This window comes from Ooceraea biroi, chromosome 3 (genome assembly GCF_003672135.1).
Source record: "Ooceraea biroi isolate clonal line C1 chromosome 3, Obir_v5.4, whole genome shotgun sequence".
NCBI classification, from domain to species: Eukaryota; Metazoa; Arthropoda; class Insecta; order Hymenoptera; family Formicidae; genus Ooceraea; species Ooceraea biroi.
In genome coordinates this window covers 14,022,210-14,039,022 of record NC_039508.1, presented here as the reverse complement: position 1 = coordinate 14,039,022, position 16,813 = coordinate 14,022,210, and the positions used below count along the sequence as shown (strand labels likewise).

Sequence of the window (16,813 nt, the reverse complement as noted above, 5' to 3'; positions counted from 1 at the left end):
TAGTAATAATATATTTTTGTTGCACTGCAACGCGAATGGCAAGATGGAAGCGGATCCAATACGAAGCCGAATATGCAAAACGGATTGCCGAAACAGCGATAATAATAATTGTTCAAGATATTTGATGCCCTACGACGAAAGCTCAACTCTTTTAGAAGCGATTCCGGTACTTTGTCGCACGAATTACTTTTGGATGGCGACAAACGCGAGAAATACGGAGGACGGTTGAAATTCGCGTCCGCGCGTGTTCCATGTATAATTGCAACTGACATTATTCAAATCCAGGAGCAACGCTGTGATTGGCTTAGACGTTCGACATATTGCTACTTCAATTCCTTGAAAATCGCAATATTGCTCTTTCAGATAATATGATATTTTAAATTAGAAAACATTTGCTTATAGAATAGATGTCACAAAATAAATTATATATTTATTAATCACGCATATACATAATTTGTATAATAAAAAAATGATCGATCAAGATATGTAATGTAATTTCTATATAACAATGCAACTCAAATTGTTAATGATTATAATATCAAATTACTCAATTTTCAAAATTCAAATGTTATTTTTATTACTTGTTGGTAATTGTTTTATTTCGGATTTAATATAAAACTATTTATAAAAAATGTATAAAATATTTATGCAAATCATCTCTCGAAGATTTATAAAAAAAAACATCAAACATCGCAATAAAAAATGCTTTCAAATTTCCCCACTCGATAATGCCTAATCTAACCTAACTATTCTGACATGCGATTCATGTGTGTCATGTGTATAGGTTAAGTCAAAGAAGCAGATATAAAGTAAAAAGTAATTTGTATATCATTTGTCAAAATTTGCCAAATTATGGCGGTGTCTACTGTCTCGCGTTGTTTAAATTTACGACGTTTCATTGGCATGAGTAATAATGCCGCTATTTTGTTTCCGAATACCGCGCAGCATTTGGTGAGCTTGAAGACACGATAATATTTTGTTATAACCAAACTATTTAAATGATGCAATGATCTTTTCTTTTCAATTTTCTATTTTGATCACGTATTCAGTTGTAATTTTACTTCATTTAGTTTTTACAATTACAGAATCATGTACAGCACGCTAGGTCACGTTCGTTTACAACGTCCGTAGATGACGACGACATATTCGAGTCTGAGTGGAATAAACCAAACAAAAAGATGAGCAAAGCTATGATAGCATATTTGAAACGTGCAAGAGAACATGGTAAGAATTGAGAAACTTTCTCTTCACTTTTGTACAGTTGCAGCAGCTCATGAAAGTTACTTTATTAACTCAGCGTTTGTCCGTTAGATGAATTTATGAAGAAGGAGATTGCAGAATATGAGATAGGAAAGAGGCACCTGGCTAATATGATGGGTGAAGATCCAGACAATTTTACACAACGGGATATAAATGTACGTGATAACATAAATTAACGGCACTTTAATCACATATACATATGAAGTAATACTCATATTGCGTATGATTATTATCTTCAGAGAGCAATCCGTTATTTGTTTCCATCGGCACTTTACGATCCTAGAGCCAGACCCATGATGCGGCATCCAGACGAGATCTTTCCGCATAGAAAAGCATCAGAATTCGACGAATCTGGGAGACCTTTTCACTCTATGTTTTACACCACCAAACAAAATTATTTTGAAATACTATACGTAAGTGTGCGTGACAATTTTTGCAAAAATGCAAACCACAAGGCGACTAATTTTCATGTTACTTTTGCACACAGAATATTGTGGATAAAATAAAATCTTTAAATGAGGTCGAAGATTCGTTGATAAAGCAAGGAAAATTACCGATGGACAAAATGTATGTCGGACGTTTAATTTACCATAGAATCAATGGTAAATATGATATATAACTACTCTTCTTCAGTAATCTATTCTGATTTTAGCAATCTGCTGGACTCCAGATGGTTGACAAAGGCAGAACTGGAAAATGAAATACATGAAACTATTAACGATTCTGAGGTGAGTTAAAATAAGATATTAACAATGATATTGTAAAGATATAGAAAACAATATTTTACAAGGTAGTATTTATATATAGCTAAACTGATACATGTAATCTTTTCAGTATAATTATTTTATTACATCATTGGAACGAATGTGCGAACACCCATTATCAAACCGTGAAAATGATTTTATTAGAAAATACTGCAAGCAACGTATCACTTATTCCAGTGAAGTAGAAGTACAACCCGTAAGTATTTACGTGTGCGCGTATAATAATGATAAAAGAAAATGCAACTGATAAAGGTGTGTACCTCGTTTATGCACAGCTGGAGCATGACAGCACAGGAAGGCCGTACATCACAGTCAAACGTAAATAAGCAAGCAATATTGTAACATTCATAAGTCAAACTATAAAATCATGAATACTGTCTAATGCATTATTAATAATTTCAGGCTGCATGCGAAAATCTGCAAGAGGTGAAGTGACAGTTTGGGCTAACGGTTCTGGAAAAATAGTTATTAATGGACAGGACATTACATACTTTAAAGAGAGTCGACATCGTGAACAGGTAAGTTAATTTGCATTCTTACGTACTCTCGTTGCATTTCTGTATCTTTAGTGTACATTTAGCAAAAATAATATGTTAGATTTATATGCGCGTTTATCTTAAAAAGAGGATTATTTCAAGTTCAAATTCTTAGATTATTTGCAACATAGAAAGTTGAAGTATTATTTGTACATAGTTAGATATATAATTTTATATCTTTAAATCTTATTATTTAAATCTTATTTTGCTTGGAATTCAGAAGTTATATATTTAAAAAGCAATTTATTAGAATTGTTCTGTTACATATAACTTCTTTTTTTTCGATATTTTCGCTAAATTCTGATAAAAGAATTGGAAAATAGATTTGTAAGACAAATTCTAAATTTTAAAGCAAACAAATTTAAAACATTTTGTAGTGCTTAATATAATTTAACTAAAGGTAATTATTCTGTTACTTATTAAAGTCAAAAGAGTGGCATGCACATGTCGGTTTTACATACAATAAAATATAATGTTAAGCAACCATTACATAATAAATATGCATAATAATAATTATGTAAGAATCTCCATAATAGTATTTCCAGAAAGAATTAAGGTACATACCAATGGTTGCTTTGAATGATACATCATCCTGTAATTATTATATATTTTACATTTTGCATATATTACATTTATCTTGCAAAATGCAGAATGAAATTATTACAAGTAAAAATGATTTTTTCCCTTAAAGATGTTAAAGAAATGCATCCAATCATAATAATAAAACTTTTAATAACTGCGGTGGTTACCAAATAGTGCTCATTAACGAAATCATGTGACTTCTTGCAACATTATATTATTAAATAATTTTTTAAAATACCTAAATAATTATAAATCTATAACAATGTGATTACATCAAACCTGAATGGATCCAAAAGAATGTACTGTGTAAAATACACAGTACGGAGACTGCTATGGCGAAGAGTCAATTTTCGATAAAACGAAAGCAACATTTGTCTTAAATTTAAGAATTTATGGATTTTTGGGGGATTGTTACGGCACTGAGAAGAAATATTTCTTTCACGCGGAATCTCGCTTGCGATGCGCGTTGGTAAGAATGCGAATACAAAAAACACGAACGACGTCCTTTGAAGAAGGCAGCCTTTTTGTGACCCTGCGGGCACAGCCGGTTTCATCAGATACATGTGGCATCCAAGCTTCTCTCATCGGTGTAACCGGTACAATCGAACCAGTATATGCTATACGTGCTCTCTCGCTTTCAGTGTGAATCGGTCTGGCAATAGAACGAGGTGATGCGATCGAAACAATTATCAGCACCTGTTGCCGAGCTTCGTCTCGTGCCGTAAACGTGCAACGCGCAAGGTATTACTCAAATCGTAACGCCAACGGCATGGACACATGTCGTTCAGTTTGTGATACCGAATCGTTAAATTAAATACGTGACACATCGCAACATTTTATTGAGAAACATTTTATCGACTACCAACTGGCAGCAACTCGTCTTTGGCCTGACTAACAAATCTGAGACAAAGGGCATCCGTGATGTTTACTTCTACGTAATTGAAACTTCTGTATTTGCTTGTGTGTATTATTTCTATTTATCTTTATGTTTGATTTTTAATTAGATTGCTATTTGTCTATATCTTTTGTATCTGATTTTTATTATTTTCTTAATATATAAAAGTTTTTAATAAACACTGTAATAAGTTTAAATTCCACCGGTTAAATTGGAATTGTTCAATTTATCTGTTAAAATTTATTTTATGTCAAAATATAAAAAATGATGCACATATTCTGAAACATCGTGTTGTCTCGCGAAAAATTTGTCTTATAGTTTTATTTTAAATGTTGAAGTAATGTTTTAAATAGATATATACGTATGATATATCTGAGAGAAAATTAATCCTTTGAAATTATAAGAAAATTGTTTGTCAAGGCACCTTTGCCAAATTTATATATTAACATTTATAGGTAATTGAACCTAACAAGGCAACGTGGAGCTGGTACGTAGTTTCAGCAACAAATATTCTTTTTATCAATGGAAAAGATGGAAGACATCGGAGAATTGCAACAAATTGCTTCGGAAACCACGTCGACTCCATTGACACGCTTGAGCGCAGCCTCCTTGTTTCTAACTCGATTAAAGGCGAAACGTTCATTGTCCAAGCAAAATGATGGTCAAGTCGAAGATACTCATGCTGAGTGTCACGAATCGCCATTCCCCGATAGCCCTATAATTTCTATGCAAGATTACTTCACCATCAGTGAACGTGCTTGTTCTGAGGAGATCAACCGCACTTCGCTGGACATCAACGAAGATTTCATTAAAAGAGTCTTGTCGGAACACAGGAAGCAGGTGGGCTGTAAATCGCAGATCTGGGAGAACCTGGAATTAAGCAACCCGGACGAAACGGAAGCGACTCTTGCAGCTAGCAAACCCAGCGACATCAATGTTCTGTTGCTGCAAGCGAGTTTCATGGGTCGCACGAATCTTATTCGTCGTTTACACAAACGCGGAGCCAATGTCGATTACATGGAGCCTCATTACGGTCTCACCCCATTACACCTGTGCGCATTTCGAAACTGTCTAGACGGTGTGAAGTATCTGATAGAACAGAATGCGACCTTCGATACTAAGTGGAAGCACACTCCATTTCATTACGCCGCCTTCGGGGATGCTTTCGAGGTGGCTCAATACTTCGTACAACAAGGTGCTAGTACAGCTCCGTATGACGATGAGGAAACGGTGTTGCATGTGGCTGCGCGAACAAACGCCTTGCGTGTGCTTTCTCTGTTGGCGCCAAACAGCCAAGAGCTAGATCGCTTGGATCAAGACGGATACGCCGCTATTCATCATGCGGTCAATGGAAACCCGATCTGTCTGGATGTACTCTTGAAAGCCGGTTGTCAGGTGGATTTGCCCACCAGGAAGAAAGATACCGCTTTGCACTTGTCCGCGGAAGGCGGTTACGCGGATAACTTGATTCTTCTAATCAAGGCCAATGCTAATCTGCAATTGAAAAATCATCGAGGACACACAGCTCTGCACTTAGCCGCTCGCTCACATTCTCTGGAATGCATGGAGATCTTGTTGAAGGGTCGCGCGGATCCCAACGTGGAGGATGACGAAGGTCGCACGCCGTTGCATCTGGCTTTAGGCAAATCTTTGATGACGGACGATATCACCGAACTCCTGCTGAAATGGAAAGCAAACGTGAACAAAGCCGATAAGTATGGCTACACGCCCCTTCATATTGCTGCCTCAAACGAGCTGTCATCATGCGTGGACTTGCTGATAAAGTATGAAGCGGATCTCAGCGCCAGGACTATCGGGGGTAATAGCGCCCTGTCCATCGTTCTACGTAAGACCCCGACTTCTCTGGACGTGTTCGAACGCAGGCTGGACGCGTCTCTGGTTCTGAGTCGACAAGGATTCATCGCGGGCGAGCTCGAGCTACAATTGGACTTCCGTCCGTTGTTGAAGAATCGGCAAAACCGACATGCTCGTTCGCCCGAGATCAGTTACCTCAACACCTTCGTGAAAGAGGGATACAAGGAAATTCTGGAGCATCCTCTGTGCCAATCGTTTCTCCATCTCAAATGGCACAAGATCAGGAAGTACTATGCCGCCAGGTTGCTCTTCTACCTGATTTACGTACTAATCTTTACGAGCTGGGTGATAACCGCCTTGGCTCACGACTGTTACAACCAATCACATAAGAAAGATAAAAATATAAGCGTGAACATAAACGAGACGCTTATAAACGAAACGTATCGAAATGGAACGAATATAAACGAAACGGATATAAACGAAACGTTATGCGCAAACACCACTGGGATCTACAGGTTTCTCTACAACAATCCTACAGTGCTCGACGTACAATGGTACGTGCTGGCAGCGCTCACCGTATTAGAAGCTCTTCGCAAGTTCATCGTCATCCCTAGTTATCGGTCTGTTAGACAGTTCCTCATGCAGATGGAGAATCTGGTTGAATGGTGTGTGATACTGAGCGTCTTCGCAATTTCCTTCATATACACGCGTGAAACGTACTTCTGGCAAAGTCATTTGGGCGCCCTCGCCGTGCTCTGCGGCTGGAGTAATTTGATGTTAATGATAGGACAGCTACCAGTATTCGGCGCTTATGTTGCCATGTTTACTAGCGTGCAGGCACAGGTGTTCAAATTGCTTCTAGCTTACGCTTGCTTGCTGATAGGCTTCACAGCGAGCTTCTGCGTAATTTTTCCGCATTCCAAGTCATTCAATAGTCCACACATAGGTCTCATCAAGGTCCTCGCGATGATGACTGGTGAATTAAACTTCGACGATCTTTTCTTCTCGCCCGATAAGGGCGGAGCTTTGGATAACATAGAAGGAGCCTCCTGGATCCTGCTGAAGATTTCAGTCCAGATATCTTTCGTGTTATTCCTCTTGTTTGTGACAATCGTGCTGATGAATTTATTGATTGGAATAGCTGTGCACGATATCAAAGGCCTGCAGAAGACGGCGGGCCTCGCAAAACTAGTTCGCCAGACAAAACTGATCCACGACGTGGAAATTGCTATCTTCGTGGGATTCACGCCATCGAAACGTTTCATCAAGTATCTACGTTGGATGTCATTGTTCCTGCCGTCACCTTTGCGAGCTGTTCTGACCGTTCGCCCTCTGAACCCCAGAGAAAAAAGGCTACCTCGCGATGTTCTCTCGGCCGCCTATAAAATAGCCAAGGAAGGAGACGGACAGAATAATTTTACCGCAGCACGTAAAAAAAGTTATGGCCCGGCCTATTATACGAAAGCGTGTCTCAAGGCTGATGTCGCATGCCGACGTCGTGCTCTCGACGAGGACATGTTGGTACATGACTGCAATAAATATAAAGACGACATCGCGGAACTTAGAGAGATTTGTGAGAAAAATCATACTCTTCTTCAAGAACTTCTAAAAATATACGGAAATAGATAAAATCATCAAGGATCGTTGGAAATAGTTGGGATATAAAATAAATTGTTTGAAATTCAGGAATTAATTATCTAACAACGATATAAGATTTAGAATTTATAGAATGTGTATTTATAGAGATACACATTATAAATAATTAAAATACTCAAGAATGAATTTTTATTCCTACTACTTTAATTTTTTTATCGTTTATTAAGTGCCTGTTATCTATAAAAAACTTTTTTTACTAAATCTTGAATGAAATTCTTGATGATGCAAATGCAAATATATCTGAAGAAAACTGTACTAATTCCGTCCATTTTCATGTACGAATTTTTTTATATAAAAACCATTAGAAATATATTTACATAATAAATGTTACGTTTAAATAAAAGACTTATTTTGTTATTGCACAGTAATTTTACAAAATATTTTAAATATTTAATATGTATTTTCTATCGTAATTTAAAGTAACGTTGGGAACTGTGTGATATAGATGCTAATGTTCGTATACAGAGATTTTAGAAACAACAGAATAGTCTTTAATCTGTTTATTGTCTAAATCTTCTTAAATAATTTCATAAATTTTTATGAGATATATTGTTCTTAGATTGAAAAAAGATTTTTTTAACTCATCATTTATGTGTAATCAATCATACTATATATCGTTTATTGGCATAATTCGTTTAATGGCATCACGTTTATATGTATCAGTATCATTTACAGTTTTATATGAATCCTATTTTTTAATACTTTATATTATAATTGTATATATAGATTTTCGAAGTGACAAGATTTTGTAAGCGTTTCCTATTTTTAAATTTTAAATGTATTTAAATATAATTATTTAAGTCTAAACAAGTCTAAACGAGTAATAAGTTATCACATTTCTGCAAATATTTCATCAGGATATGGATATTTTTGAATGCATGAATAAATGTTTTTTTTATGAATAAATTTAAACTTTGTCTCGAAAACGTCAAGTTTCACTGATGTTTTCAACAAAGTCGAAGGATATGAACAACGTTAACGGCCCACGTGCATTTTCACAAATAGTCAAAACCGGTTTATTCTGCATACATCCTTGTCCGTTAAAAGTTCAACTTTCTCAGAATAGAAACGCGCTGATGAAATAAAACGAGGACATCGAATTATAGAGTTTCAAAAATCTAGTGGACTACAATTCTAGAGGCAAATATTGTTTTGTGCTACCAATGCTGTCTTATTTAACATTTTGGAATTCTCCAAACAGCTGAAAAACAGAAATTATTTAAGAAAATGCATTATGTAATCTATCACATCATGAAATCAAAAGATTCTCAGTCTCAATAAAATTAGTGCAAGGTAAAATTTGAATAACATTTCTAGTATATCAGTATTAAATGTATGCATCTTTTCGTAATACGTTTTCCACTTGTTTATGTATTTGATATAATTATTTCAAGAGAGCAACTCGGAGATTTTGTAAATGTACTTAAAACGAATACGAAGTTAGGAATTATGTAAAAGTGTTCTAGCATTCACGATCACGTAGTAGTAATGATAGGTAGTCGACCAAATATATGCAATTTGGATTCAAGACGCTCAGGCACAGATCTAGCTATGAAGGAAAGAAACGAATGATATTCTACAATATAAAAATCAAGAATATCAAATATAAGATATAAAAAAAGACAATGAACAGAACTATATAGGATCAATAGTAACGACTGATGATTAATCAAATATAATTTTATATATTATTCTTATAATGAGTATTATAGCTATTTGTAATTTACAACAATTAGGTATCTGGTCCTTTCTATAGGTAGAATCTGGAAAGGTGAAAGATTGCATGATCTCGGAATGCTCTAGTATTATTTTTCAGCATTATTATTTTCGTTCAGATTAATTTAGAATTTGACTGACCAATTCGTTCACATTGGGATACACAAGAAATAGATCTCGACATTGATGTGTATGTCATGTTTATGTATCTGGTTCGTCACGTTTTTCTGCCCCTCTGCTCGTGAATTCCTCTTCGTATGTAATCAGCCAACCGACAGAGACGTACGTTATGCAGTAGGTGTACCGCGATCATACAAACCGGTTAAATCCGTCTGAATGCTCACGGAACTGTCGACCGAGCATTTAATAATGATAGACATCTTGAGCTGACATATCTTTTTATTGTTACAAAAGTGGCTGAAATTCTTTTCGGCTTGGTTTTGCATTTTAAAATTAAAATTCGATTTTTCTTGGTCAGTTTCTGAACTTTTATAAATATGTGCTTTAAAAAATAACGATACTAAACGAAAAGTTAAAGTGACATCCATATGAAGCTGATAGTGACATAAAAAAGAAAAATAGAATAAATGAAAAGAAAATATGGTGTTAGTGAAAAATATAAAATTATAGCGATATTTTATAAATCACTTAAACTTTCAATGTGTACATAATTAGTAAAGTGTCACAGCTGAAAATATTTAATAATACTATAATTATCATTAATCAGTTAATATTGAGATGCTAATGTTGAATCTTTAGTAACATATGAGAAAGAATAATATCAGTAGTGCGTATTATATTAAAAAGAAGAGAAAGAAATTGTCGCTATTCGGTAATACATTCTTGTATTGATAATAAATGTTCGAGTTTGTTGAATATAACATGTTTAGAGCGATATGAGATTGAAGAAAACAAGTTTACCTGTTACTAATTTTATTATTTGCGTAAGTCTCGTAAGGCATCATTTAAATAGTATCGAATGATTGCAAGTCATCAAATTAGTTCAAAAAGTTGCTGCTAGCATCTAAGTGACTCGATTCGAGCTGTGATTCCTAATGATAAAAATTCTCTATTAAAATAGTACAAATAATTTGTGAATGTGATAATTGAAGAAAAGAGAAAGGAGAGAGAAAGAGCTAGAGCGAGAGAGAAAGCATTGAATAGGAGCCAGAATAGGAACAAATGGAGACGTAATTACTATAATTGAAATGTTTCTTACACGAGATGTTATAAAACGATAGAATATTTAGTCATTTAGTCCAATTTAGTCCAATCATTATTGCAGCACTTACGTTATAAAGTAGATATTAAGTACAAACGACAAAACGGTTATAAGAGATGATTCAAACAAGATAAAATGTAAAATAGAAACCTTGTATTACAAGTATGCGGAAAAAACTCAAGCTGAGAAAAACGCACATAAGAAACGTGGAAATTATTTAATCACAAATGCTTCAAGCAAAGTAAAACTTAATTAAAAAAAACTATTCGCGTAAAAATTCTCGTAAACTTGAAGAGACAAGAGAAGGAGATTGTTTTATAAATTCCTAATTATAAAATAAATCTTAATTCGAGCGAATATGTATGAAAAAGAGCAAGATTCGTTAGAGAAAGGAGATGCTGCAGCGAAGGACCTCGAGATGAGCACTCTGAAGATACCGATTATTCTGAACGAAGGCAGACAACATCCCTGTACCAGCAGCTTCAACGCTCGTCACAAGGATCCACTTTCCGTAAGGCTAGCTTCTACCTACAGATCCTTACGATGCCCGGCAGAAAACTATCCGCAAGAAGTCACAATCAATGATGGAATCATACTAGAGTCTGATAGCGACCGGATTGAGATCGATGCAGGCGAATCGCCGCCAGCCGACGAGTCTCTTTTCTTCGACAATCTGGAATGTTGGAAGAACCACTATGTGAATGGTGCCAAGCTGAGGTCGGCTATATGGTCCATCATCGAACCTGTGGAGAAGAAGCTGTTATTGTACATGGAGAAAACCGGCAGGTTGCCGAACGCGTGCAACAGCGAGAGATTACGAAACGTCGCATACATCTGGGCGTCCTATCGTGGTATGCTACATCTTCTCCCGAAACTGGAGAAGGTTGGCGCACGCTACGACTACGTCGAGCCGCGCACCGGCATGAACGCCATCCTGGTCGCCTCACTGGGCGATAAGGCGGCCTGCGTGGAATATCTGATCAGGAAGGGCGCCGACGTGAACTATGAGAGTCTGTTCACCCGTTACACCCCGCTTCATTTCGCGGCTCTCGGCAACAGCTGGCACGCCGCGGCGACGTTACTGGACCACGGTGCCAAGCTTAACTACGTCTGCCAGGAGATAGTCGAGCCGATTTTGCATAGTGCTGTTCGCGCAAAGGCGGTGGAGACGATAAGGCTGCTGCTTGAGCGTGGTGCCAGTGTTGTCGAAAATAATCATCTGGGCCAGACACCGTTGCACGTGGCCTGTTTCGTTCAATCGATACCGTGCGTCGAGCTGCTTTTGAACAGTACCACTGTCGGCGCACCCGGCATCAACATCAATGCTGTGGACAGAGAACACAGGACGCCACTGCATTTTGCCGTGATGAGCACCGATTCGTCCGCCGAGCCGGTGCAGCTACTGCTGAAACGCGGTGCATTGGTGAATGCAACTGACCGGGCCGGTTTCACGCCCCTTCACATCGCCGCGCTGAACGAGCAGTCCCGTTGCGTCGATGCCCTCATTTGGGCGGGCGCTGACATCAGCGCGACCACGTGTGCTGGCTTATCCGCCTTGAATATTATACTGAAGAAGATTCCCGAGTCTCTGCAGGTTTTTCGGCAGCGGCTGGACGCCTCCATCAGGCTGACCCGACCGGCGGCGCACAATCGCGAATTCGAGATGCGATTCCACTTCGACATCCTCTTGCCCAGTAACAATCAGTGCGAGACCAGCTTCATAAACACTTTCGTACAGGAGCACCGAAAAGACCTGCTGTCGCATCCGCTGGTTATGGCCTTCCTGCATCTTAAATGGGAAAAGATCCGTAGGCTCTATTTGCTTAGAATAGTCTTCTACGCCATGATGGTCATGTGCATGACCATGTACGTGTTGACACACAAGTGTTACAACTACAACGAGGTCAGCAACTCGACAGTATGTGCCAAAAGAGGCATCTTCTTCCGCAGATCGGTCATCGAAGTCGAGTGGTATCTCACGCTTGCGTTGATATGCATCACCATACCGAGAAAGATATACGGCTTCATGGTTTACAAATCGATGCTACAGTACTTGTACAATGTCGACAATATTCTGGATGGCGTGGTGATAGTAAGCGTGTTCGTCACATCGTTCATTTACACCGGGCGTACCTACATCTGGCAGAATTACGTCGGCGCGTTCGGCATACTCTGCGCCTGGAGCAACCTGATGCTGATGGTGGGTCAGCTACCAGCCTTCGGTGCTTACGTCGCGATGTTCACGCATATCCAATTCGAGTTTGCCAAGTTATTGCTGGCGTACTCGGGACTGTTGATCGGCTTTACCATCAGCTTCTGCGTGATATTCGCGAACGAGCCTGCGTTCGGCAATCCTTTTACCGGACTGATCAAAGTCCTAGCCATGATGGCCGGTGAACTGGACTTCGACGGACTTATCAATCAGATGGACGAAATGTCGTCGACCGATTCCTACGTCATTTATTCACTGTCATTGTGCTCGCAGATTCTCTTCACGCTGTTCATAGTGTTCGTCACTGTGATTCTGATGAATCTGTTAGTCGGCATCGCCGTGCACGATATACAGGGCCTGAGGAAACACGCGGGACTGACGAAATTAGTGCGACAGACGAAAATGATCCTCTTCTCAGAGATGGTGCTTCATAATGCCACGATTCCGTATACATTCCGGAAGTGGTTGTTAGAGCACAAGATAGATATCCAAAATAAGAAACGAATGCTCGTGGTGAAACCGCATAATCCACTCGAGAAGCGATTGCCTAAAGATATAATGAAAGCCGCTTATGAGATAGCGCAGAAGAACATCCCCATCGCGAATGAAGATGTAAATCTGCAGGATGCCGTTGTTGATGCTTCGTTGAAACAACGGCAGAACAAAGAGTTTTCCGATGCTACCTTGCCAATGGCCATCGAAAAACTGATCGTTATGGTGAAAGTGAACGAAGATGCTGTTAAATTGCTAAGAGCACAGATACTAGACATGAACAAAATGCTGCAGACTGTCGTATCAACGTTGGCGAAAGAAGAGCATTCGTCATAAATGGCATGACTCGATATCGGTACGATCCGATACCTTAATTAGCAATTTCATATGACGTGATTAATTAAATTCACAATTGATTATATTAGAATATTAAATTTTCAGAGAAATTTTTGAATTCTAATATTTGAAATGAGAAATTTCTCATTCTGATATTTGAATCCGTCGTTTTTCTCATTGGTTAATCTGGATTTTTCGCGATTGCTCGAACGCCACTTCGGATAAATTTGCGCATATAAAATCTTTTATACGTCGTATACTTATTACATCTCTCTTATCCGTTACAGGTAATATTTCCATTAATGTTTACGGACATGAGCAACAAGGTGGATATCGAGGCCAAAGTTTCTGGTGGAGGGCCTACCGGTCAGTCGGGTGCTGTGCGTTGGGGTATTGCATGGGGTTTACGCAGTTTCGTTGATAAATCAATGCTCGAAAGGATGCGAGTTGGTAAGAAACTGTTTGATGAAAAATTTCCACATAAATATACACGCATACGTCTACTTCTAATGGCAATAAAATTTAATATTATAAATATCACAGATAAAAGAAAAAAAAACTGTTATTTTTAAACAGCTGGACTTTTAACGAGAGATTGGAGGAGACGCGAAAGGAAGAAGCCAGGTCAGGAAGGTGCCAGAAGAAAGTTCACCTGGAAGAAACGTTAATTTGCTAATTCCACGTGACTTTCGCATTACATTAAATTATAGATCCAAAAGTTACATAATTTAATTTCTTTCTTTATTTTCCTGATGTAACTGCTGCTCCCTTCCTCTCTAGGCGTTATAATGTAAATTTTTACACCATTAACAATTAAAAATGGCATTTCGCAACTTGCATTTCTTCTGTTACATTTCTTCCAGAGGCATTAGACCGAGTAGTTTCATACCTTGTGCGAGAATGTTTCTAGCAACATGAAACAGTAGCAGTCTTTGATTAGCGACATCGGCCGATTCGTCTTTCACTTTCAACGTCTTGAAAGCCTTATTGATTGCATGGCTATAAAAGAAGAAATGAAAGAAGAAAATAATATATTTTAATTAATTGTGTACGAAACTCAGTGAAGTCTGTTACTTACCTCAAATTAAAAAGGTATACCGTTAATACGCATGGTTCCATCTCTTCGTACGACTTTAATATTACTTCTTCGAATTTGGCAATTAACACGACTAAATCATCGACGACTTCTTCTCGTAACGAGTCCGGATCACATTCCGAAGTTAAGACAGCGCCGCAGTTGCGTTCCAGGCTAACGAGTCGACAGTGCGTATATTGCAGTTTCACGCCAGTGTCTCCCTTCAACTGACCTTACACGAAAAAGTAGAGCGATAAATTGTACGTAAAATGATATTCTCTTAAAGTGATCTGTAGACTTACATCAAAAGCCGAATTCCAATCTAACGTATAATCTCGTTGTCGTTTTCTCTTTAAATCGTTAATTATCATTGCTGAGATGCCCAATATATCCGAGCTATTATCCATTGAATCTAGCTGCACTTTAGTGGCTAAAAAGGAAGTCCTTGTTACAAACATTTTATATAAAATTCATATTAATCATTATATTATGATTAAAGTAACATTAAAACATACTACGCGAATCTTTTTGTTTCTGCCTCATGATATCTCTGGTAGTGTCCAAGATATCTTCCAGGAACGTCACGTTCCCTTTTCTTGTACGCATACCGTGTAATCGACCAAACTTCACGTGCCTCAATCTGTCAGCCCATGGTAGTTTCATCCGTTTCAATATTTCTAACAATTTCGAAAAATGGTCAGCTTGTGTATTATCCACCACGTAGTACATACAATCGAAATTATTTTTTTCAAATCTGTCGATGGCTGCGGCAATGTCCCTTGTCATGTACAAGGTGGAACCGTCGCTCTTGATTACTGGAACGCTTTTGTCACCGTCCAGATTCACAACTTTCCTATTTTGCTCATCCGTCACCAATAACTGCATCTTCTCCATCAGCGTAAGTATCTTCTCTATATTCTTAGCACTGTACATGGATTCCCAATGATACTCGTCGAATGTAATACCAATTCTACCGTAAGTTCTCTTTAATTCGTCCACAGTATAGTCTCGAAATGTTTTCCACTGTTCACACGTGACTTCCGTACCAGTTTCCAAGTTATTAAATATTTCTCTCGCGCGATTTGAGACCGAGGAGTCGGTCTCGGCCAATTTATTTGCAGTAACATAAGCGGTGTACAAGGCTTTTATAGGATTCCTTTTCATCTCATCCTCACTGATGTTCGCCATTTCCACTCCCAATTGAACTAATCCATACTGTGTGCCCCAATCGCCTAGATAATTTATTTTCTTCACATTATTGTCCATGAAGCTGTTGATATTGGCAATGCAGTTTCCTATTATTGTAGACCTTAGATGTCCTACGTGAAAGGGTTTTGCGATGTTGGGTGAGCTGAATTCCACTATTACATTTTTCTTATTATTTGCAAATTTCGGAGCTGATACTGTAGAACAGTTGTATTCCAATACTTCTTTAATACACTTGCTTCTGGAAAGACTAAAAGAAATTGCATCGTTTTCCGTATTAATATTGTCGAAGATACTGTTTGGATCATGATTTGTAATGTTTTGTACTTCGTTCCGGATATTATATTGTTCAGCTTTTAGTGGAAGCATAAAAGTGAATGCTCCGTTTATTTTATGTGGTTTTAGATGTAAATAAGATGCAATATTGGCAAGATTTATATTGTTCGTATCTTGTAAAGAGTCCGCAATCTGAAAATAAAACATAATTAAACATAACAAGAAGGATATTTCTAAAATAATGTCGAGTTTAATTAATTATTGTGATAATTATGAGATAAAAAAAAATACCTTTTTCAAAATCACAGTCCTCACACTATTAGTCATAATGTTTGGTTAAGTATTTTAGATAAAACACGTATATATACGTATATATATTCGATTTATATAGAATTATTTTTACACATATATTTCCATACAAAAGTATGAATATTAAACAGGCACTAATTCCATTTATATATTCAATATTTCACATAAAAAACATTACATAAGAATACCATGAACATGTCTGTCAGAATCAACAGTTGCACTGAGCAACGTAAACAATCAACTTAATCAAAATTAATCACAGATATCATTAACATAATTATAAAATATTTCTTAATTTTCTGGAACAACTTTAGGAAAAAAATCCGAAACATTCGGCATCTATACAGATTGAATAGGCGTGTGGATTGTTGTAAATTGTGGTAGATGGCGCCGTGGCACCCCACGATTGCGGTTATTTTAAAATAGTTCCGAAAAATCAGCTGTGCGTGTGTGTAAGTTTT

The 16,813-nt window shown here is 37.5% G+C and overlaps 3 protein-coding genes across 4 annotated transcripts; 2 read left to right on the top strand and 1 right to left on the bottom strand.

The window, feature by feature from the left end:
* Positions 1-744: 744 nt before the first annotated feature.
* On the top strand, positions 745-14,213 carry LOC105278732 (28S ribosomal protein S9, mitochondrial). Of its 2 annotated transcripts, XM_026968208.1 has the most exons (11): positions 745-951; positions 1,086-1,224; positions 1,312-1,415; positions 1,500-1,673; positions 1,748-1,827; positions 1,913-1,988; positions 2,095-2,220; positions 2,300-2,342; positions 2,427-2,542; positions 13,774-13,936; positions 14,063-14,213. In XM_026968208.1, exons 1-11 carry the CDS (start codon positions 853-855, stop codon positions 14,152-14,154), a joined length of 1,212 nt encoding a protein of 403 aa, XP_026824009.1. In that variant the 5' UTR covers positions 745-852; the 3' UTR covers positions 14,155-14,213. The 2 variants fall into 2 exon arrangements, with proteins under 2 accessions (XP_026824009.1, XP_019886970.1); XM_020031411.2 differs by lacking the exons at positions 745-951; positions 1,086-1,224; positions 1,312-1,415; ... (5 more) ...; positions 2,427-2,542; positions 14,063-14,213 and adding an exon at positions 7,880-13,505 and having other exon boundaries at positions 13,774-13,892.
* Positions 2,555-10,136, top strand: LOC109610928 (transient receptor potential channel pyrexia-like). The gene is made up of 2 exons (XM_020031410.2): positions 2,555-4,102; positions 4,493-10,136. Exon 2 carries the CDS (start codon positions 4,560-4,562, stop codon positions 7,479-7,481), a length of 2,922 nt encoding a protein of 973 aa, XP_019886969.1. The 5' UTR covers positions 2,555-4,102; positions 4,493-4,559; the 3' UTR covers positions 7,482-10,136.
* Positions 14,209-16,730, bottom strand: LOC105278683 (probable arginine--tRNA ligase, mitochondrial). Its single transcript, XM_011337941.3, has 5 exons — positions 16,335-16,730; positions 15,077-16,235; positions 14,864-14,991; positions 14,565-14,788; positions 14,209-14,485 (listed from the first exon to the last, which is right to left on the bottom strand). The coding sequence occupies exons 1-5, from the start codon at positions 16,368-16,370 to the stop codon at positions 14,335-14,337; spliced, it is 1,698 nt and encodes a 565-aa protein (XP_011336243.1). The 5' UTR covers positions 16,371-16,730; the 3' UTR covers positions 14,209-14,334.
* Between the last annotated feature and the right edge of the window lie 83 nt (positions 16,731-16,813).